Genomic DNA, 21,879 nt, shown 5'->3' with positions numbered 1-21,879 from the left:
ACCGTCCCGCACGAGCTTGAAGCGGATTCGTCAATCTGTCTGCCTGTCTACGTCACGCGATGGAATTCTGGGTAATGTAGTATTATAAAAAAGAAACCGCAATAAAAAAACATTTTAAGTGACTATACATTTATTTTGGATCAGCAAAAACAACATTACCAAACACACAGTTCAGAAATAACATGGATAGACATTTTCTAACACTTCTTAACACTTTTTTTAAATACCTCCCTCTATCTACAGCTGTTGTCAGTGAAAAAATACAAATATCAATTTGTATTTTTTTCACACTTATTTCGAAAAAAAATCTAAATACGTATAAGTATAGTAATAAGTTTCACTTGATGATGACATTTACTATTTGCCTTTGGAGAGTTTTCATTTCGAGCTTGAACAGTCAATGTTGTTGCCCTTTGTAAACAATATTAACCGGTGCTGACAGGCCTTGATCAAGTGCCGTCTTCAGCTGGCACGGGAGCAACACTGCACTACTACTATCCTGAGCAAAGTACGAAGTGAGATCATCCAGACGAGAAAATACCCATGTTGTTTGGACAGTGACGTACTTTCTACCACTGGGTGCCAGCAACAAGCCGTGAACAGGGAGACTAAGTTACATGGTGCATCTGTTCTTTCTTCTCTTCTAGCTTGCCTTTTTTGGCCATGTACCGTAGATAGTTGAACTTTTGTCGTCCCATTTATTTATTTATTTGTTTATTTATTTATTTATTTATTAGTTGGGTAATAGTGCCACACTTATTTGAAGCAGTGGTAAAGGAAATGAGTAATATGGCAACATGGTGATTGGGGCTCCAACGGTTAAAGTCGTTTAGCTAACTAGCTAGTTAGCTAACGGTAATATTCCATTAGCATTGACTGGATTAGGGGAAGCAGCGACGTTTGTTAACACTGTAAAAAAAAAAGTGTTTCTGATGTAAGAAAAGTAGAAAATAAAGCCGAAGCTGGCTTTCTAAACTTCAGATGGGATATAGAGGCATCCTAGAATGTATGTATGAATGTAATGATTAGGTAGCGCTAAAGACTAAACTGTTTTTATAGAACACCTTGTTATTTGTTTTGTGTATTAAGAAGGGACAGAACATGTGCTACAAGTACCTGGAAGCTTTTAAATAGTGAGGAATTGCAAATGAGTTTGTCTTATATTGCATTGTAAAAGTCTTGTATATATTTCCGTAAGTGTTTAAATAGATAGATTAGGAACTGTGTAGATTTTGTATACTGTATATACCATGGCTAGCTGCCATGTGTATTCTGTTCTCATATTTTGTTAAAAACAAAAATACAATGCTACATCTGTAAAGGTGACAGGTGTAATATAATACAAAATGGTAGCAGCAGTAACAGTTTAAGGTCACTGATGACTCTTGTAGTAACCTTCACAGCAGTGTTTGTATTCTTTTACAGAACCTGCACTGAGGGACCAAAGTGACTCATCTTGACACAGGAAGTTCACGGTGCAGGGGTGTGATGCTGTTGATGCTGGTGTCCCTGCTCTGCTGGGTCCCTGCACCCAAGGCTTGTCTGCAGTGTGATCACAAAATCAGGCTCCTACATGAGGACTTTATCCTGTCTGCTCCCAGCATTGTTGACCAGATAGAAGTGAAAAGGATTCGCGACTCTGCGTATGAGACCTACAAAGAGACCAGTCGGGAACGAAAGGGGGTCATTGGTGAGATCATCAAGCCGCTTAGTATGATGGGTTAATAGATGATAAGTTTTTAGCCTACGGTGGAAGGAGTAAAGTTTTTAAAAACCTTTCACCTGTCCTATATTTACACTCACAATCCAGCAGTTGTGAAACACTTCTTTGTAAGAATCCCTAACTTCAAATATTCCTTCACCACTGTCAAAATGTTGACCACTGAGTTCCATCTTCATTCGGTGAGAAGTGCTTGAGAAAATCTGGTGAGGTGTATAGCAAGTTAAAATCCACATTCTTGTAACATTTTGGCTGGCTGAGCCTGCTCTCAGTTACTGAAAAACATTCAAAGACTTTAACTACCCATGCACAGAAGAGCAGTGTAACTCATTACCTTCTACATTAGGCTACAGGGTTTCAGACCTCTATTTCATTTCATTCTGGAGTATGATCCCCAAAATGTAAAATATTCAATGAAACTTAACCATGTATGTCTTTCTTAGATCCTAGTACTTTGTACCGAGCCAGAACTGAGTACCAGAGTGAATTTGATCGCTTCTTGAAAATTAAGCACACTGGTAAGAATTAAAAACACAATTTATCATGACAATTTATTCCAAATGGCTAGAACGATGGATGGAAACCTAGAAGAAGACAGCAATAAACGACTGTTCATCGCTGAATGTGTTTACATATTATTATAGTAACAAAATCGGCTCTTTTTTAAAGGATCCATCGCAATTGACCAAACCATTCAGATCATGGAGAAAGGCAGGAAGATCTTAGAGAAACACTTGGATGCCTTCATCCATGACGGTAATTTGGCATGAATAACAGAGAGTGTTCTGCACAGTGTGAGGCAGGGCACTTTGTGTCAGCCATGTCTGTGCACCAGATGCATTAGTTTCAAATCATGTATCTGTCTCTCCCTCAGGATTGTGCCCCAACAAGTGTGGTGAGTTTCTTCTGTCTGATCCTTCTGTCTGCACTGTGTGTGTACAGCAGTATATACTTTCATATATGGTGCATGTTGACAGGACACGTGTGTGTGCATGTGGTTTTCAGGGATTCTAAACAGAAGAGTAATGGATTGCTTCTCTTGCCGCTACAAGATATACATCTGTCCCTCTCCGTCTGGCCAGCAGGACTGCGGTGGTATATTTAGATTTATTTGTCTTGTGTGTGTGTGTGCATGTTGCTAATGAGAAGGGAGTTGTACCTTAATGGGTGCATCATGGATACATGTTGTCACGGGTGTGTAAATGTGTATAAGGCGAGGCGCTACTGCTGTGTGTCCATGTGTACGGCTAATGAAGAAGATTATTCAAGTAATCCTGATGAAACCAAATCCCTCCTCTCACTATTTCTCTAGAGTACCCGGTGCATGCTGAGGAGGGAGGCCAGGCGGTGTTAAACTGCTTTCTTCCATGGCATCGCCTCCTCTTGGGAAGACCAGAGTACCACTACTCCTGGGCTCCAGGAGTTCCTGGAACTGAAAAGGTCCCTCACCAAAGACACACAAACAACTTAGCACATTAGTCACCCACTAACTTGCAGTATCACTTCCTAATTTCTTTATACAGGTAAATGAAAGTGACTTCAAGGCCCTAGTAGTGACAGGTGACTCATCCGTGGTCTTGAATCAGCTGCATGTGGATGAACAAGGAACATATCGCTGCTCTCTGCAAGACCAAAATGGGGCCATCTACTATCAAGCCACGTTCTTACTCACTGGTACAGTTCAGCCTGCATGTCATCAGAAATCCGATTATCAATGAGACTATGGGAACATGAGAATAAGGATTGTTTAGTTTCAACATGAGTTTAAATTTAAATTATATTCATAACTTCACCGTATTGTCAGTGTGCTAGTGCTTTCCAACAAGGAACTGAAACCTCTTCAAGGGAACCAGATGTGTTTATGTCAGGTGTGAATTAACCACGACTTCTGTATTCCATGAGATAAAGTCACTGTTTTTTTCAATGAGGTGGCTTTGAAGAGGGCATAGATCAGCTTTAAGTTTCTGTTTGGCAAGACAGTATGTCTGACGACAAGCTGAAGTCATGATATTATTTTCAGTATAGCCTACACTGACTATGGGCACATCATACAAAAGCCACTAAACTAAACTATTGAGGTAAATGAACTGTAAATAAATGCGTCGGGTTAGGGGTTTGTGGTTTGTGTTTGTGTGGGGTGGAGAGGCAGGGTGTGTCCTTTTTCTCTTGTTGCTGTGTGGGCTTCCTTATATTTCCACTGTGGGTCCTTCACTATGTCATTTCCTCCTCTTCCTTCACAGTCACCCCCTTGCCTCACCAAACTCGCCGATCCCCCATCACGCTGCCCACCCTGCCTCATGGAGACAACTACTCACCTTTGCATCCTACAGAGGACCTTCTGGTGCCCATCATTGCTGTGGTTACTGCTTTGAGCCTGGCAGCAAGCGTAGGCCTCACAGTTTTCCTAGGGTGAGACATGTTAAGGGGGTGGATGTGGGGAGAAAGGGTGGAGGTAACACAAAGGGAGCCAGAGAGAAAATGAAAATCTAAACGATGCAATGAAGCTTGCTGTCATTGAGAATTTAATTGTGATTCGGCTCACAGAAATGTGATGTAAGCAGGATCATTGTTTGAAATTTGCCCATCTGTGAAAGTCATCATTTTCCCAGGAAGCATACAAAAAACAGCAGATATAGAAAGGATTTTCACACATTTAGGATTTTATGTGTGTGTGTTTTGTTTTTGTAGTATAATGCTGAATCAGCTGAGAGCAGCGAAGAAGCTGAGGAGGAGGAAGAATGAGGGGAAAAAAACCCTGAAAACACCATGTGATGAGTAGTAAAAATCACACCTTATTATTGACGGTAAATTACTTCTCACTTCAGGTTGTACATTTCACTCTATAGTCAAATAAATTTCCCAACCTGCCAGAGTGCCTTGTCATGTCCAGAAATGACACGGAAGTGAGAAGACAATTTGGCCACACGCCATTGATGTTTGTATTTGACAGGGAAAAAAGACTCACAATGTGAGTCATGCCCAGAGATTCACTTCTAAAACAGAAAGTGTGTAGCGTATTAAAACCATAAAACCAAAAAACAACACACACACACTACAAGAAATACCCCAGAAACTTCTCAACTTTCCGAAACAGTAAGCACCAACGATGCCAGAGTACATCAGCGGTCTGACCCTGCCCTGGACACTTTTCCCCTGAATGAAGTGATGCCGTTGTCACGTGGGTGGTTTGTGAGAGAAAACGGGGATGAGGTAAAATCTCCAGGATTACAGTTTTTTTAGAGATTAATAGCCCCAGCCATCCAATTAATCCTGCATAATCCTCTTGTGGAGATGGAGGAGGGGGTAAAAAGCAAGCAGCAGATGTTTTCATCAGGAGGTTCTATTGATGGTTGCTTACTCAAACCATATATGTGCTCAGAGGGATGGAGTAACAGCACATTTCTTAATATATTGATTCGTAATAGTTCTCCTGAAGTCTACTGCTCCTATTTTATGATGACATAAGCAGGCGTCTGATTCAGAAATATTCACCACTGTTTAAACATTGTGTCATGAACTCCTCTTCCACCTCTTCGCATCTGACTTGCATCATACTGTATGTCATATTTTTGCTTCTTGATCCCTGTATTCACAGCATGTTTCCTGATGATGTCAAGCCAGTTTCTCGTAAAAAAAATAGACAACACAAAAAAATACAGAAGCGAGTAGTCAACACAGGGTGAGTCACCATAACCAGGAAGATACCTGTGTAGCCATAACTCTATGCTCAGGTTTTTTAAGGTAATTTCTGACTACTTTCATTACAGGCATAGTTAGTTTTGTAATCTATGACACACAACAGAAAGACTGTAATGATATAGTGTGAGGGTGCGTGTGGAGGCGGAGGTCTGCATGGATGGTGACAGGATGTGTGTGTGGTGTTGTTTCCTCTCGGGTTCAGAGACACGGGGGTGACTGCGGAGGAAAAAAGAAATCATTCTTTAAGACACCCTTGTACAGAGACGCTCACGTCACAAGCTGCCGACTCAATAGACCTCAACTTTTCACTGTGGTCTTGCACAGTTTGTGCGAGTTCAGACCCACAGTAAACGTTGGGGCTGCGGGCAAATGCATGCTCAGCGGCTCTACTGACAGCCATGATTAACTCTGTGTGTGTGTGTGTGTGTATACACTCCTGTGGATTGAAATTGCTGCCTCAGCAGGGAGAGGGAATGACAAAGTGAGAGGACCAGCAGGCAGCGGCAAGGAGGGGGAAGAAGGGAAGTGGGAACATGAAGAAAGTGGAGTCAGAGGTTTGAGTGGGAGATGAGGAGGCAGAGTGATTTGAACGTGGGCTATGAGGAAATGAGGACAAAGACTTCAGATTACAAGTCGTGATAAACTACCCCATTCTAAATATGTTTCTGTAACCACACATGAAGGTCATCTGGCCAGGCTCACTGACTTTAATAGCTGATCTAAGACCACTCATAAAACCAAATAAGTAGTTAAAGGCCCTCTGACTTTTTGTTCACCACTTTGGACTTAAGGATGAGTTTTATTGTCACACGTCACCAGCCAAACGCCAAGATTTCACTTCTGTCAAATAAGATAAAATACAAGTGATGACAATTTATATAGTTTACACACGTTAAACTTCTTCACAGTTTTCTATACACTTCTACATATCAGACTAACAAGTTACAGAAATCATACTTTACCACAGATGAGTTTTAAAAAGGGATACATCCAGGTTTTAGAAATTTACTGTAAAATTACTTAATGTTTACTAAAATTAAATTATATTTGTTACTTGTTTTATAATGATGTCAACATTATGCTCAACTACAAAATTACCAATCAGACCTTTTATCATAAATAAATCAGTGAGTATAAGTAGAAATAAAAACAAACAGCATTAATGAGTTAGTTTGGTTAAAAGTATGGGAACATATCATTTACTTGGTATAAGAAATATTAAACCTTTTGATTACAGTAATAAGAAATACGCAGAGGGGAAAGTGCTGGCTTTGATCTTCATGGGACAAGAAAACAGGAACAGTTGTGCAGAGCAGCGCAGGATTAATTTAACCCACATAACAACCTGAGCCTTTCCTCTGAGGGCAGCTGTTTCAGCCAGGGCCCTGTTGGCATCACGTCATTCAACACAAAAACACGGGATAACCCCAGCGCCACGTGCGCAGTAGGAAAATCAGTTTGACGTCAGTGCCCATATGAGGAGTGCCGGTCAAACCATATATGGTCGTTCCGCCCGTGACGTTGTTTCTCAAACTGGAAAACAAGGAGGGTCCGCGGCGGCCCCGCCCCTCTCACATCTGTTATCAATGAATAAGTGAAACTATGAATCTAAAGCTTTGAACGGACCCATGCTCAGACACATGTAAAGGATTTCAAATAGTTTTAACGTACTTTTTGCACCTAAAATTGCAACAGAAACACTTTTAAAATACTTGTATAATTTTAATTAAGAGCAAAATAGTTTATTTATTACTTAGAATTACTTAAATTATCTTTAAACATCGAATTTTCCGCCATGACTTCACACTGTGAGCCTTTGGAAATAACGGGCAATGAGTTAGTTCACATTCTCAGGACTCCCCGGGATCAGTACACCTCTGCCGGCTGCGTGGTGCTGGACTGCAGACCCTTTCTTGACTTTTCTTTCACTCACATTTGCGAGTCCCGAAACGTCAACTGGAACTCGATGCTGCGTCGCAGATCCAAGAGTTCAGTGGTGGCTCTGGAGTGGCTCATCCCGGACAAGGCTCTCCTGGGCCGTCTGCGGACCGGAGAGTTCTCCTCGGTGGTGGTAGTGGATGAAAGCAGCCGCTCCGTGGCCGAGCTGAAGACAGAGAGCGTGGCCCAGATGCTGCTCACCGCGCTCCAGAACGAGGTTCAGACACAGATCTGCTTTCTGCAAGGTTAGAGACCTGAATACATTTTTAAATGCTGCTGATAATTTTCGTTTAAAATACACGTTAACTTGTATTCATTACCACCAAACTGTAACTTGTACAAAAATATCTATATCTCTATCTATACTATACACCTGTAACAATAACTAATGATACAACATGTCCTTTACATGTTTTTCTATGTAAAAGTCACAGCTGAGCTAATACTATGTGATCTCCTTTTAGGTGGATTTGAGGCATTCTCAGAGGCCTATCCAGAACTTTGTTTCAGTTCTGGCAGCAGCCACTTCTCCACAGTGGAACCAGAGCCAGCAGTGACAGGCCGGAGGACACCAGCCTATGATCAGGTATAAGACTGTAATAATAATAAAAGGCCTCATGGTAACATGTAGCATCACTAAGTCCAAACTGATTGTTCTTGTAAACTGCAGGATGGTCCAGTGGAGCTGCTGCCCTTCCTGTTTCTGGGCAGTGCCATCCACTCCTCCCGCAGAGAGACGCTGGCAGCAGCAGGCATCACAGCGGTGCTCAACGTGTCCTCCACCTGTCCTAACTTCTACGAGGGGGAGTTTGAGTACCTGCGACTCACAGTGGAGGACAATCTGGCTGCTGACATCAAAGCCTGCTTCTCTACGGCCATTGCTTTCATCGGTGAGTGCCTTCAGCCTGTGGGCAGTGTAACCTCAAAATGAAAGTTCAGTCAGTATTTACCACAGAAATGTCAGTCTAAAGTCTAACCCTGTTAGGAAACCAACCAAACACAAAGTAAAGTAGCTTCATCCGAAGTCTTGTTGTGTTCTTGATAAACATAAAGTACACAAAACATTTCTTAGCAGCTTATACACTATAATCTTTCATGCAGGTCAGATTTATGGACTAACTCTGTTATAATCTGGTTACAAAACAACTGGATTACAGTGAACAAGACATTTTCTTTTGTGCCCTATAAACTTTAAGATTTATTACAACTAGTACAGTCACTAATGACTGCGTTCTCGTTTCTGTGTGATTGCTTCTCTTCAAAGCTTTCTGTTTGTAAAACATTTGTGTGAAATGAAGCGCAGTGTGCTGATCGCTCTTCCTCTTTCCGTCCCACCTACAGACTCAGTGAAGCAGAGCGGTGGTCGGGTGCTGGTGCACTGTCAGGCAGGTATCTCACGCTCAGCCACCATCTGTCTGGCCTACCTCATGCACACGCAGCGCGTGCGGCTGGATGAGGCCTTCGACTTTGTGAAGCAGCGCCGTCACGTCATCTCCCCCAATCTGGCCTTTATGGGACAGCTGTTGCAGTTTGAGACTGATGTGCTCTGTCAGGGATGAAGACCCAGACGCATTAAGGAAGTTTAAATGACTGAACCTTTTTTTTTAGTTTAATCTGCTGCCTCGTGGCATGGCATGCTGGAGACAAATCATGGGTGCACAGGCACTGTTTGTACAATACAGAAGCCTCTTGTGTTGCTGGCATCACAGGGTGGGATTCTTACTTTTTAGCAGAAACTGACAAATAGACTCCTGATATGACAGCAGGGTTAAATCACAACAGTATCCAGATATGCAACTGAGCCAGCAAGTTGTAGCAGCTATGAGGTAATTCCCCCTGCATGGTATAGCTACTTGAGGGGAGTTGTGCCTGCTTGTCTGGTTTTGTGTGTGACTGTGTGTAATTGTGTGTAATTGTGTGTCTGTGTTATTTTATTTGACTGAACATGTGCCTGATTATTTGTAAGGGCTCTCTAAGTCATTCCTTCACTGTGACATTAGACAACACTGTTAACTTAGCAATAGTGGATAAATCTCATGTCTTTGCATTTGAATTTTTAAAAACGCACTAATCACAGTGTCTAATTGTTCTGTACCCTCAGCTAATACACTCAAACTGGACCACGTTTATATCATGTAAATATTATTTTTTTATTCTTATTTATTATGACAGTGTTATCGTTGTTTGTTGCTGCACTTTATACCTTCAAGGTGTTAGGACATCCTGCTGTTTTTCCACTGAAATAAAAACATGCTGGAGAACACTACCTGTCTGCTCACTCACTTTTTTCATACATTATTTGTTCAATATCAAGAGCATTTTAAGACTCATCATCCAAAACAGCAACCCGAACAAAAGGGATGTGGAAACAACAAATGAGAGCTCAGTTCACAACAACACAGAAATATAGTTTTTTCTAAAGTAGTAGCTGCAGTAGCTGTATGTTTTATGTTTTCATGCTGTTCAATAGGCGGATATCACATATATGTATAATAGGTAGTAGGGCTCTACTTAACAGTAGTCGTGTCGTTGAATGGCTGTTGCTATATTCACAATAAATTATCTACAGGTGTGTTATCAGTCAAAATAACAAGCACCCTGGGGTAGTAAAAGCTTGCACTTTACAGTTGGTGGTAGATTAGTGGACATAAGTGCAGCACAAGACAGCAGGCAGTAGTTAGGCAAAACAAAGTCCTTTAATACAATCCAAGGTCATACACAGTTAAGCAGTCCACAAGCAAAGGTAACAAAAGGCTAAGGCTAGGCTAAGTCGGTCCGAAAACACTCTGAGGTTATGCACAAAAGCTATGAAAAATACTATGACCAAAGCTAGAAAACAGGGCTGCTTGGAATGCCTGTCACTTGGAATACTCACAAGGAACAAAAAACACATACAACTAAATCAACAAACCAAAACTTGGAGGGCTAGCAGGCTTAGATGATGCATAAGACTCACAAGATAACAAGACACACTGGCAAAGAGACACAGGAAGACACACCTGGAGGGAGAGACACTCAGACACAGGTGCGACACATGAGGGCAGGTAATCAACAGAGGAAGACACAGGAGGAAGCAAAACGCACACAGAAACACAGGGGAACACATCCTCCAAAATAAAACAGAAACATACAAAACCCCGGATCATGACACTGTGGAACCACTGTCGTTATTTCCCTGCTCACTCATGCTTGTTGTTAGATTAAGTAACAAAAATATCTGGTTAAGTCTGAAAAATAGATTTTGTCAGAACAAACTGCTGTTTTGTCTGGATTATCTAATCCCACCGCCAGCATTCAGACATTGGAATTGCTTTTAGCAGTAAAATAAATAAATGATCAGTAAATGGAAATGATTGTCTGCAACACTGGCTCTCCTGTTAGAAATTCAGCACATTACAAATGCATAATTTCACACACTGACCTTGCAGCACTTGCTGAATCAGTCTGTATTAAAGCCGCACATTGCTGAGTGTTTTGGAGGATTATCCTGCAGAGAGCAGGTTTTACAGTCTGAAGTCTTATTGACCTTAACAAGCAATGACATAAAATTTCACATCCATTTACTCAAGTTGCATGAAAAGCTTTGGGCATTTGACAGGTTTGGCAAAAAAAAAAACTGTGTACTTGAGAAGAAGAGTGTACCAATGCAGGAAGCTAGAAATGACTAAGTGGTTTTGATCTGATGACTGAACTAGGCATATGAATAATAATGTATCTTAATGTTATTTACATTGATTCCTCATAAGGTTACATGTATATTTTAAGATCTATAGCATAAACATGACAAATAAAAAGTACAAAGGAACACCTTCTGTCGTGCTTCAAAAGACCAGCTGCCTCCTTTGCCAGTTTCCTGATGCTGATTGTGCCACCCACATACTTCTCTGTTGGCCATAGCTAAAATACTTCACTTCCTGTCATTTGCAACTACCAGGAACATTGCTCTACATGTAACGCAAGCGTAACTGTAATGTTTGACTTGTTCCTTCCATTACACAGACAGCAGAGAAATGCCACCTCTGAGTGTGCATGTTTTTCTTTTAACCTAAATCCAGAAAAACAACATTTAGTCTCTAACAGCAGCATTCAGTCTAACCATCAGAATGGATATTTCTATAAGGTTTACTGCTGCAAGATGTATTCTTTCATCTGTTAAGGTCAAAACATCCTCAGCATATAAACATCCCCATCCTATTAAGTAAGGGCTTTGTTGTGGGAGCTGGTGAGATTCAATTTTATGATAAAAACATTCATATTTTCTTATCTGTACTACATTTGTTTGCTGCAAAAAAAATATGCAATAAACGTGGCTGGGGAAGTAACTGACTGCATTCTGTATGAATATTGTACATTAACGCAGCATTAGTATTCTGATTATATTGATGACATTTGTTTTGTAATATCCTGGTTAATGTGCTGTGCATTCCAAACCAGATCATTGTGCTTTCACAAACACATGTAAACACCTTAGCCAGGTTTATGCTGGTAAAGAACACAAGGATACACTCGGTATGACACCTATACTCAGATAAGATGGTGGATCTTTTTCCTCTATCAACTTCTGCAGAGGATGTCAAAAGAAGAGTCAGTTAAATCCTGTGTGCTGCGGTTTGCAGTGACACAGTGCCCTCTAGTGACCGCTTCCAAACAAACGACGTTGATTCAAAGCTCTCCAGTAGATGACACTAGTAGACTGTGTATTAAATCAAGTCAACACCTCACACTCACACACCCAATACATAGAATCATTTAACTTGATCACAGTCAATCTGATCAATCAGACTCAATCTATCAGTTTCTGATAAAATCTGACTCAGAGTGTGCAAAGTACAGCAACATCTGTGTTATTATATTAAGCTGCAACACACGTGTGTGTGTGTGTGTGTGTGTCTGTAATGTATGCACAAATATTAGTGTGCAAGATTATGGATTAGCAGAGGGACCACACTTCCTTCAGATGTGGTGTATTTATTCACACCTGAGGAGTGTGTGTACCTCAAGCAGGAAGTCCCAGCTGGAGAAAGCAACTAATACTAATAATAACATGGGTGTGCACTGGTGTGCACACACACACAAGAGGCAGAAGTCATCATTTCACATGCAGTCAGATAAATTACTTTCAGGCCATTTGGGAGCACACACAAAAACATTCAAGTAAACACTGTGCTTGATTTTCCTGTAGCATCACCATAAGGAGTGTGTCATCGAACCTCAAGTTTAATTCAAAGTTTAACAAAACAAGTCTCATGTCTGTCCTGGACAAAAAGTCCTCACCTCACTCTCCAAACATTCTTTTCTTAAGGTCTAAAAAAAATTGATCCTGCACTCAAACGTAGAAGTACACAGAGGGAGAAAACAGAAGACCAATAACTCACAAGGGTCTGAATTGAAAGCCAGGCAGGTACAATGCTGTAATTGATTTGGACTTGAACCACAGACTCCCAGCAGAGCCCTGCATTATGCTGACCTGCAGTAATCACATTTTCAAGACAATTTCTCCTCATGTCTTTTTAGCCATTTTGAACTTTTCATAAAGTTTGCTCAAAGAGTTTGTCACTCGTTCCAACGACCAAACTTTTTCCTGTGTGGAACTCAGAGGCAAGAATTGCTGATCCACATTGTGTGATCCATGACAGCAGAATTTCCTCCAGGCGTGTGTGTTGTGTTGAGTGTGTACACGTTTGTATGCCACATGCTCTTACACAACAACTACTTCAGCAGCGACGTACTGAGCACTGAACGCTGTGTGCTGCTCAGTCTCCATAACCTTGGCATAAGTGACACACCCCTCACCCCCAGAATGCATTTTCTAGCGTGTTACTAAGCACGGTTCACCCACGGAAACAGAGATACTTGATCAGAGTGCACTCTCCTGCTAAAAGCTTTATTCCCTTTCTCTTTATATTTAGAATGTGTAGCGTGGAGTGAAACATGTACAACCATTATTGACTGCTGTTTCAGGTCACACAATCAGAGAGCAGGGCTCCCAATTGTAATTCCATGGGCGGCTGGCTGGGCTTTTCTGTCATTATTGCAGCAAAGGAGGATGGGAATGCACTAGAAAAACAAGTAAACAGGACCTCCTACCCACACACCATTCACAAGGCTGTGTGTGTGTTTGTTTGTGTGACACCTGCCTCCTTTCAAACAACACAGAATAAACTCTGCTGCTGTTTTAATTGGTGGCTGAGTAAAAACAGCCAGCATGACGTAGGTTTCGATCCATAATTGAACAATCACAGCACTTGATCTCAGGTAGGCAACAAACCACGAGGGATGCCTCGGATGCGCGCTGCTCCTCTTACAGGTGGAGGTGTTGCCGGATGCACAGGCTAATGCGGAGGGTTTTAAATAGATGTCGAGTGATGATGTAAATGCATGAGCACAGAAAGTTCCTCACACACCTCTTGCCCCGAGCAGAGGTGGAAGGTAACACGGTGCGTTTAACCAGGGGGAGGTAGAGAGAGAGAGAGAGGGAGAGAACAGGAAATAAGTTTTTTTTCCTGCAACATTCATGTGGCGGATGAATTTAGCAGTTTATTTGTAGAATACGGATTTAAATGCAAAATCTGTAACCTCATGAAAAGATGTAATTTATTGCTTTAGATAAACCCAACACGTTTAATGCATCAATTATTTAGCACACTGAAGAGAATCATTTCTCACAAGGATGGTTTTGCGTTTTATGAGAAAGTTTAAACTTTTTATGGCTTTAACAGGATTTGACAACTTTCTCATAACAGGGATTGAGGCGCTCTTTATAATCGTGAGATGCCATTCTGTATCGATCGGGACTCTTGCAGCAATACTGCACTGACGCTTTTCACTCTGTATGACCTCAAACATTGGTTCTGACTACCACCAAATATCAGAGATAAGATAAGATAAGTGAGTGTTTAACCAGACCCCCAGCTGCAAGAGTGAGTAGTTTGAGTCAGTCAAGGCTACATGAAAGCTTATGTAAAGAGCAAAAAGGGGATCATACCGGGTTTTACCAGCGTTTTAACAATCTCATTGATAATGATGGTCATGGTTCTGGCTGAGCAGTCTTACTAAGTGCATGAGTCCCTTGAAATGAGGGTAATATTTTCTGTAAAGCAGATGGAATCTGCTCCGCACTCCCAGCTGGACACTTCAGCGTCCCGTGGAGTTAATTGACCGAAGCATTGCCACCCAACAAGCAATTTCTAATAAAACTGCATCGTCGGAGAGATGCTGGGGTATAGATTTAATAGGGAAGGAGGGAGGTAGGGGGGTTGTATATAGACAGAGGAAGTAAGCATCCCATGACGCCCACTGCCCCACAATGACATCACTGGGTCTAAAAGAAGCGCAAGAGAGAGATGGGAGGCACCTCACTTATTAGATTTCGTCGTAAGGTCCTAGTCACAAGTGAAGATGCTGCTGCGCCTCTGTGAGGAAAGCTGTGATGTGCGCCAGCGGAGCGGCTGAATCATGGCACCCAGGTGAACTTCTCCGGCACCAAGGACCAAAAATACAACCCCTGACACGCACAGACTGATACTGCTCTGCGGGGATCATTACACCTCTGAAGAAACGCCGCGTTTTGGCAATATATGTGGTTTCGTGCGCCTGGACTGGAGAGCTTGAGTTTAACTTTGTGCTCTCTTTTTGTCGACTGGAAAACTCAGCGCAGGCTCTCCTTCCATGTGAGGCATCCGTATCTTTTATTAGATTAAACTGTAAATATTATATTACTTTTATCTCTCGGTCTAAATCGTTATTTTCTGTCGAGACTGCAAGCTTTACGCACGTCTCCAAACGAAGGCGCACGGATCTTTCACTCTAATCCGATCTCTTATATTTAATGTTGCTTCTCTGGGAGCGAGCCTAGATTTGATTTTTGCAAAAGACATCTTTTCGTCTATAAGACAGTAATTAATCCACTGACTGAAAGGATCCATCGTCCTCTGCTAAAGAAGTTTTAGTTCTGTGTGCTGAACTGTAAGTCTGCAAGAGGCTGACGCACAGCAGCCATCGCCTTAAAAATTAATTCTGCTTTGGGAGAGAAATTTGTTCTGCAAAAGTGGCATCTTAATTGAAAAGCACCGATCTGTGTCCTGACTCATCGCCCAGGACTGTTTTGTGTGCTTAAAATGGACTTGGCAGAGCTGCCGTGGAAGGTGCAAGGGAGCGATCGCTCAGCACAGACGCACAACTAGAACAACTGAGGTAAATATTTCACATATGCCTTATTATAAACAGCTATGTTGTTGTTTTTTTATTAATTTTATTTTTTGTGTAATCACACCAGAATTATTATCAGTTAAATGCATGTGTTAAAGGCATTTTGTAGTGACCAAACATATTTTTTTAAATATCTATAAAGACTCCTGGAGAGATAACCCCAGTATGGCCTCAGTTCTGGACGGCGGCTGCTCCATGGAGCTAAACAGCTGGAACAGCAGTGCAAGCGGCTCCGGAGCCTCCGTGCCCTGCAACCAGAGTGTCCTGAAGCTTGCACCGTATTCGCCTGAAGCCACGGCGGCCTTCGCCACTGCCATAACTTTGATGGTCGTCTTCACCATAGTGGGAAATATCATGGTTATCATCGCCGTCCTGACCAGTCGCTCTCTCAGAGGTCCGCAGAACCTGTTCTTAGTGTCTCTGGCTGCTGCAGACATTTTAGTGGCCACACTCATCATCCCCTTCTCTCTGGCCAACGAACTGCTCGGCTACTGGTACTTTAAGTCCCTGTGGTGTGAAATTTACCTGGCGCTGGATGTGTTGTTCTGCACCTCCTCTATTGTGCACCTGTGCGCCATCTCATTGGACCGCTACCTGTCAATCTCCAGGGTTACGTATGGACGTCAGCGGACTCCCAGACGCATCAAAGCCGCTATTGTGGTGGTGTGGCTGATTTCTGCCATCATCTCCTTCCCTCCTCTACTCTCCTTGAACAAAAGTGAGGGAGGTGACAAGGCAATTGAGAGAGGACCTCAGTGTGAATTGAATGGCGAGCGCTGGTACATCCTTTACTCCACCATTGGCTCCTTCTTCGCCCCATGCCTCATCATGATCCTAGTCTACATCCGAATTTACCAAATAGCCAAGCAGAGAACACGCTGCCCGCCTGGAGAGCCTAGGAAGGATGGGGTTGGCTGTGCAACACCAAGTCAGCCTCCACGACAAGTACAAGCCAACGGCAAGGATGAGGAAGAAAGTACGCCCCCTTCATCCAACAAAACTTCAAATGCCAGACCCCCCACCCTTGCCATCACCCCTTCTCCATCCCTAGGAGAGTCTCAAACTTCCCAGAATCCCACGCCCAATAATCTTCTGCAACCGCCATGCCCTTCTCCAGCCATGACCCCTGTTACAACCACCGTTGATACCTCTCCAACCCCCTGCTCTGTGCCTCAGTCTGCCCCTAAGACTAAGCAGGCAGGGAAGAAGGGCAAACGTATGGGAGGGAAAAAGGCTGACAATAATAATGGTGACAGCTCGAGCACAGAGAGCGACATGGAGCACAGCCATGGAGGAGGCCGTGGCAGCACCAGCATGCCAGGATCACCTGCCGGAGGGGGAATCCACTCCCCGGCATCAGTCAAGCGATACCGTGACATGATCGCCACATCAAAGGGGGCTCGGCTAGTGCCAGGGAGAAAGTCAAAAACAGAAAACAACCCTGGAGCAGCAAGGCGTAAAGCAATGGTTAACAGAGAGAAGCGCTTCACCTTTGTTCTGGCAGTGGTCATTGGCGTCTTTGTGGTGTGCTGGTTCCCCTTCTTCTTCTCTTACTCCCTGCAGGCAGTTTGCCCAGAAACCTGCGCAATTCCAGATCCACTCTTTAAGTTCTTCTTCTGGATTGGTTACTGCAACTCTTCACTCAACCCTGTCATATACACCATCTTCAACAAAGACTTCAGAAAGGCCTTCAAAAAGATATTGTGCAGAAGCACCAAGGGCACTTTCTTTTAGCATAGAAACACACTGGACACGAACTGTGCTATTTTTGAAGCATAAGAAAACAATCATTTCCATTTTGTGAACACTCAAAGGGCTGTTTTCAAAATAATATGTTGAACTGTGGAAATAACAGCGTAAAAAATCAGAACTGAGAGCCACATTTACAGCCACAGAGAGCAAACTTGGACTGTAAAAATCCCACCTTGCAGCTGAGATGCTTTTTTGTTTTGTTGTGTTTTGTTTTTTTACAAGAAAAAAAGAAACTGCTTAGCATTTCTGAATGCCTGATAAGATTTTGAATGCAAGGTTTTATCTCCAGATCACATGAATAATGGATAATGATGGGGCGAGAAGAAATGTACACAGACTCTATATAAAAAAACGCCGGAAAACAAATCCACAATAGAGTGTGGATTTGAACTCCACACTTTAAATGTTTCATATATTATATATAATGTTTTGTAGTTATTAAGGGGCTCAAGGACTAAGGAGCAAAACTGCCCTCAGATTCCTGTGAGCCTAGGGCCTTTTATTTATCAACATCAATACAGAGCACAAGGAGCACACAAGGTTAGTGGTGATTTCTTACGTCCGCAGTCTTAATTTGCCCAGCTGCAGGGCAAACATGTGTTCCTCAGTTTTTATCTAAAAACGCAGCAACAAGAGGAGTTTTTCTGCCGATCTCAGATGTGATAGCACAAACAATGGCACCCTTTCAGACTTTCACTTGTGGACTTTGTGTGCGAGGAGCAGTCATGACAGACACCTCGGTCTCAGCTTGGCAATGGTCACAATGGACACTCAGGTTGCTTGCAATGAAACAAAATGTGGTGTGCTCGGGCTTAAGAGAAAACAATCACGTGTGTGTTATTGAGATGACGACATATGACGTCAATGGACAGGCAATTTTTGGACATTAAAGTAACAATCAACAGTGTTTTTATTCACAGTATCTAACGGGAGGTGCATCTACTGAAGACTGATAAAAAATAGATTTTAACTTGTAAAACCTTGCCTCTTGATGAGCAGCAGTATTTAGCAGGTTGACATTTAATTGACTGTAAAGGACACATGAACAATGCAATTATGGATGTGTGATGTTACCCTTAATTACGCCTACAAGGGTTATACCTAGAGTTGTTTGGTGAGTCACTCTTTACTGACGCCTCTGGCTTGTTGTCGCCTGCAGTGGACCTCTACATGGCACATTTTGGTTTGATGCTGCAAGGCAGAAGAGAATGAATGGTACATTTATTTTTCGCACCAGGACACTGAACTTCTGTCAGTTTCCTCGACAAAAAAAAAAGAAAAAAAGAAAGTGTGTCTGTAACTGTGAACAGCACACAGGCTTATTGACTCTATGGGACAAGGGCTGTCAGCAGCATCACATCAATTTACTAATTGTCTAATTCTGCTGACCTGTATGAGTGTGTGTGTGTGTGCTTGTGTTGTTCTTTTCTGTAGAAAGTGTCTGGCTGCTATGTACTACAGATCTACAGTATTATTGATAGGAACAGAGGCCAGATTTCCTGGTACAGACGTCACATTGTTGTCTCTCATGTGAATGTCTCACTCAGCAGGAAGATAAATCGCTACGCTGAGAAAAGTCTTATTGACCTGAAAGTCGGTGTTCATCCATGATGTTGAGTACATGGCTTTTTAGTGATCACCCTCAAGGGACCAAAGAGCCTTACAGGACACCAGCTGGCTCAGTGATATCTGGCTCTGTGTTGCGTTATTGTTTAGTTTATATTCAATGTGTGTGTGTGTGTGTGTGAGAGAGAGAGACGAAAGGCAATGATGAAAAACACTGTTTTATTTATTTCAAACTATTTTATGTTTTCTGCCTGATACCTATTTATTGTTCAGTTACTGTGCTTTTGTTCTGAAAAATTGAGCAAACTGAAAAGATCAAAGAGTGAGAACACTGTACAGATTTTTAAAATCTTATGTAAGAGCAGAAACCGACTCTTGCTTTATGAGACTGAGCTATATTTACGCTTCGAGGTGTGTGTATTTGTGTTGAATTGGAAGGAACATGAACTTTGAGTTATGCCCATACTGCAGAACTTACAATGCAACATGTGTCATCATTGCTTCATGTAGTTATAGATACATTCATGGATGATTATCAAGCATACTGCAAGAGTAAAAAAAAAAAAATGTCCACACCAGTGCTCAAACATTTCCTGAAACGTCAAAGTTTCACTTGGGTGATTAACAGTATATCAAGGCTACAATCTACACCGCACAGAGCTGCTGGAAGATTTAAACAACTGATACAACTGACCCCTTTCCCCTTATTTGAAATGGTTATTTTTCTCTCCACAAATGCAAACTAGCTATAGCAACAGTTATAACAAAAATAGCCACAGAGGTCACAGATTCATGGTCTGTTTCCAGTAAAATATGAGTTGCAATGCTGCTCTAAACTCACCACCCATGGCTTTATGTGGTGAGGCTGCTGCTGCTTTGTTTATTTAAAAAAAATAAAAAAATAAAGTTAAAAAAAAAGTAAAAATATGGCTTTCAGGTGACAGATGCCATAATTTGCCTCTTGATCACCATCCTTTCCTGTCCTGAAACCGCCTGTAGTGTCTCTTTCCCAACTGTTTGAGGACCAAACTGTCTGGTCTGAGCTTTGCAATCTTATATTCCCCCATCTGTCATCATTCCCCTTCCAGATTGGAAATAAAGCTATTTGAAAATAAAAGTGTGATTTATTCCCCGCTTTGTTTATTTCATACATTTTCCACATCCTACAACGTCTTGGGAAAAGAAAGGAGGGAGAATTAACATAAGCTGTTTCACAAATATGAGCGTTTTTAGATGATTTGCTAACATGCATGCTGAACCAGTCATTAGGAAATGGCCTTGAATGGCAGCACAATTTTGGGAAATAGTCCATAACATTGTGAGATGATGGCTGTTCAAGATGTCTTTGGAAAATCTCCGATCACAGTGGGACATGAGAAGTAGGCCGCGACAGAAACTGCATAATGTTGCTTACTGCCAACAAACACAGAGGAACGTCTATAAGGAATTGGAACATGTTGCCAAACACAAACACACACAAACCACACACACACATACACATACTGTATTCATGTCATGTAACCATCCATACACAGATGCAGCCACACGCACACATACTTGTTGTGACAGCTTGTTATATTTGAGGTCATCGGGCCTATGGTGGATTGTAAATGAATTATGCTGATGGGCAGTTTGGAGATGTTTCAGTGTTGAATGGAGCTTCTCTGCCCTGCTTTTCCCTTCACACTCAAAAGAAGATGCACCACCGAAGTGACGTCCCCCCTTTACATTCTCACTGTTTTACTTCCATATTCATAGCTGTGCAGTGATTTCAGCCGCACAAGGAGGTGAGCAGATAACCTATCACAGCCAGGCGCGAGGAGCAGTGAGGTGTGTACTTACAGCGTTTGTATATTCATACAGACACAGTGTCCCCCAAGCTTCTTCTCAGCTAGAATATAAAACAGGCCTGATCTGGGCAGAGGACCCTCCAGAGTGAAGATGGAGAGTGTCCAGCCTACATGACAAACAACACACTCATTAGCTTCACACAGGAGTGTAGCCTCTGGAAAAAAAAGGAGTGCTCACACAAGCTCTGTGTAACATGCACACGCATTAACTTTCATTTACAAATTTATGATGGATGTGGTATTGGATAGCATGAATATGTATGTGTTAGGAGGGTGTTCCAGTGCCGAGCGTTTTTTTTTTCTTTTTCAATCTCCTCCGTGTTATGACGCCGGATAAATTTCTTCACTCTGTAATTTGTGGACTGAAAAACGCCCAAGAGGCAACATGAAAAATGAGAGACGGAACACACAGGGAGCTTCTCTTACCACTGAAGGTGGAGACATTAAAATGCACTCACACTTTGTGTGAAGTCTGTGATAAAAACATCGTTTTTAGGGGGCAAAGGCAATTATGATCACAATAAAGATTCAAGAACCTTTATTGTCTATATGCAGAGCACAGCGAAATTTTGTCCGGTAGCTCTTGAAACACTCAAAAAGGCAATATATACAAAATATATATAATATATATAATAATTTAGGTTATTTTGCAGCGTAATGACATGGAAACAGTCCAGCAGGATGTTATAAAGTGCAGCATAGTGCATATCACAGATTTTAGCACAGGGTGTGAATGTGTGTCTGCAGGGATCCGGTGTGTGTGTCTATAGGGAGAAGGTGTGTATGTGTGTATGTGTGAGCAGGGGGAGTGATTGAAAAAAAGAGCTGAGATTCACAGCTGTGGGTCAAAGAAGCTGCGTCTCAGTCTGCTTGTATGAGTCTTGATGCTTCTATAGCCTACCTCACCCTGGAAGGAGTACTCCGTGTGTGTGTGGTGTGTGGTGTGCGTGTTTTTTCCTTTAGACCTTGATCGTGGAGATATTTTAAGACATTTTCTCCAAAATGACACCAAAACACAGAAACACTGATAAGAACAGAGACGACATTCCGCTTGACTCTATGGTGTATGAAACAGTGATGGACACAGCTGGGAGGCACTGGTGGTTGCCATGGCGATTCATACATTTATTGGCTATTTATTATCAT

The 21,879-nt window shown here is 42.1% G+C and overlaps 3 protein-coding genes across 4 annotated transcripts; all 3 read left to right on the top strand.

Moving 5' to 3' along the window:
• The first annotated feature begins 533 nt into the window (after positions 1-533).
• izumo1 (izumo sperm-oocyte fusion 1) lies at positions 534-4,963 on the top strand. Of its 2 annotated transcripts, XM_028415186.1 has the most exons (10): positions 534-620; positions 1,426-1,690; positions 2,164-2,238; positions 2,390-2,476; positions 2,595-2,615; positions 2,726-2,815; positions 3,033-3,160; positions 3,244-3,394; positions 3,961-4,129; positions 4,409-4,963. In XM_028415186.1, the coding sequence occupies exons 2-10, from the start codon at positions 1,489-1,491 to the stop codon at positions 4,497-4,499; spliced, it is 1,014 nt and encodes a 337-aa protein (XP_028270987.1). In that variant the 5' UTR covers positions 534-620; positions 1,426-1,488; the 3' UTR covers positions 4,500-4,963. The 2 variants fall into 2 exon arrangements, with proteins under 2 accessions (XP_028270987.1, XP_028270988.1); XM_028415187.1 differs by lacking the exon at positions 2,726-2,815.
• Positions 4,964-6,443: 1,480 nt separating this feature from the next.
• Positions 6,444-9,620, top strand: dusp2 (dual specificity phosphatase 2). Its single transcript, XM_028415188.1, has 4 exons — positions 6,444-7,602; positions 7,822-7,943; positions 8,028-8,247; positions 8,699-9,620. The coding sequence occupies exons 1-4, from the start codon at positions 7,215-7,217 to the stop codon at positions 8,914-8,916; spliced, it is 948 nt and encodes a 315-aa protein (XP_028270989.1). The 5' UTR covers positions 6,444-7,214; the 3' UTR covers positions 8,917-9,620.
• A 5,122-nt stretch (positions 9,621-14,742) lies between these two features.
• adra2b (adrenoceptor alpha 2B) lies at positions 14,743-19,941 on the top strand. The gene is made up of 2 exons (XM_028415185.1): positions 14,743-15,550; positions 15,708-19,941. The coding sequence occupies exon 2, from the start codon at positions 15,731-15,733 to the stop codon at positions 17,297-17,299; it is 1,569 nt and encodes a 522-aa protein (XP_028270986.1). The 5' UTR covers positions 14,743-15,550; positions 15,708-15,730; the 3' UTR covers positions 17,300-19,941.
• Positions 19,942-21,879: the final 1,938 nt, after the last annotated feature.

Source organism: Parambassis ranga, chromosome 9, assembly GCF_900634625.1.
Source record: "Parambassis ranga chromosome 9, fParRan2.1, whole genome shotgun sequence".
NCBI classification, from domain to species: domain Eukaryota; kingdom Metazoa; phylum Chordata; class Actinopteri; family Ambassidae; genus Parambassis; species Parambassis ranga.
This window is presented reverse-complemented; position numbering and strand designations above follow the sequence as displayed.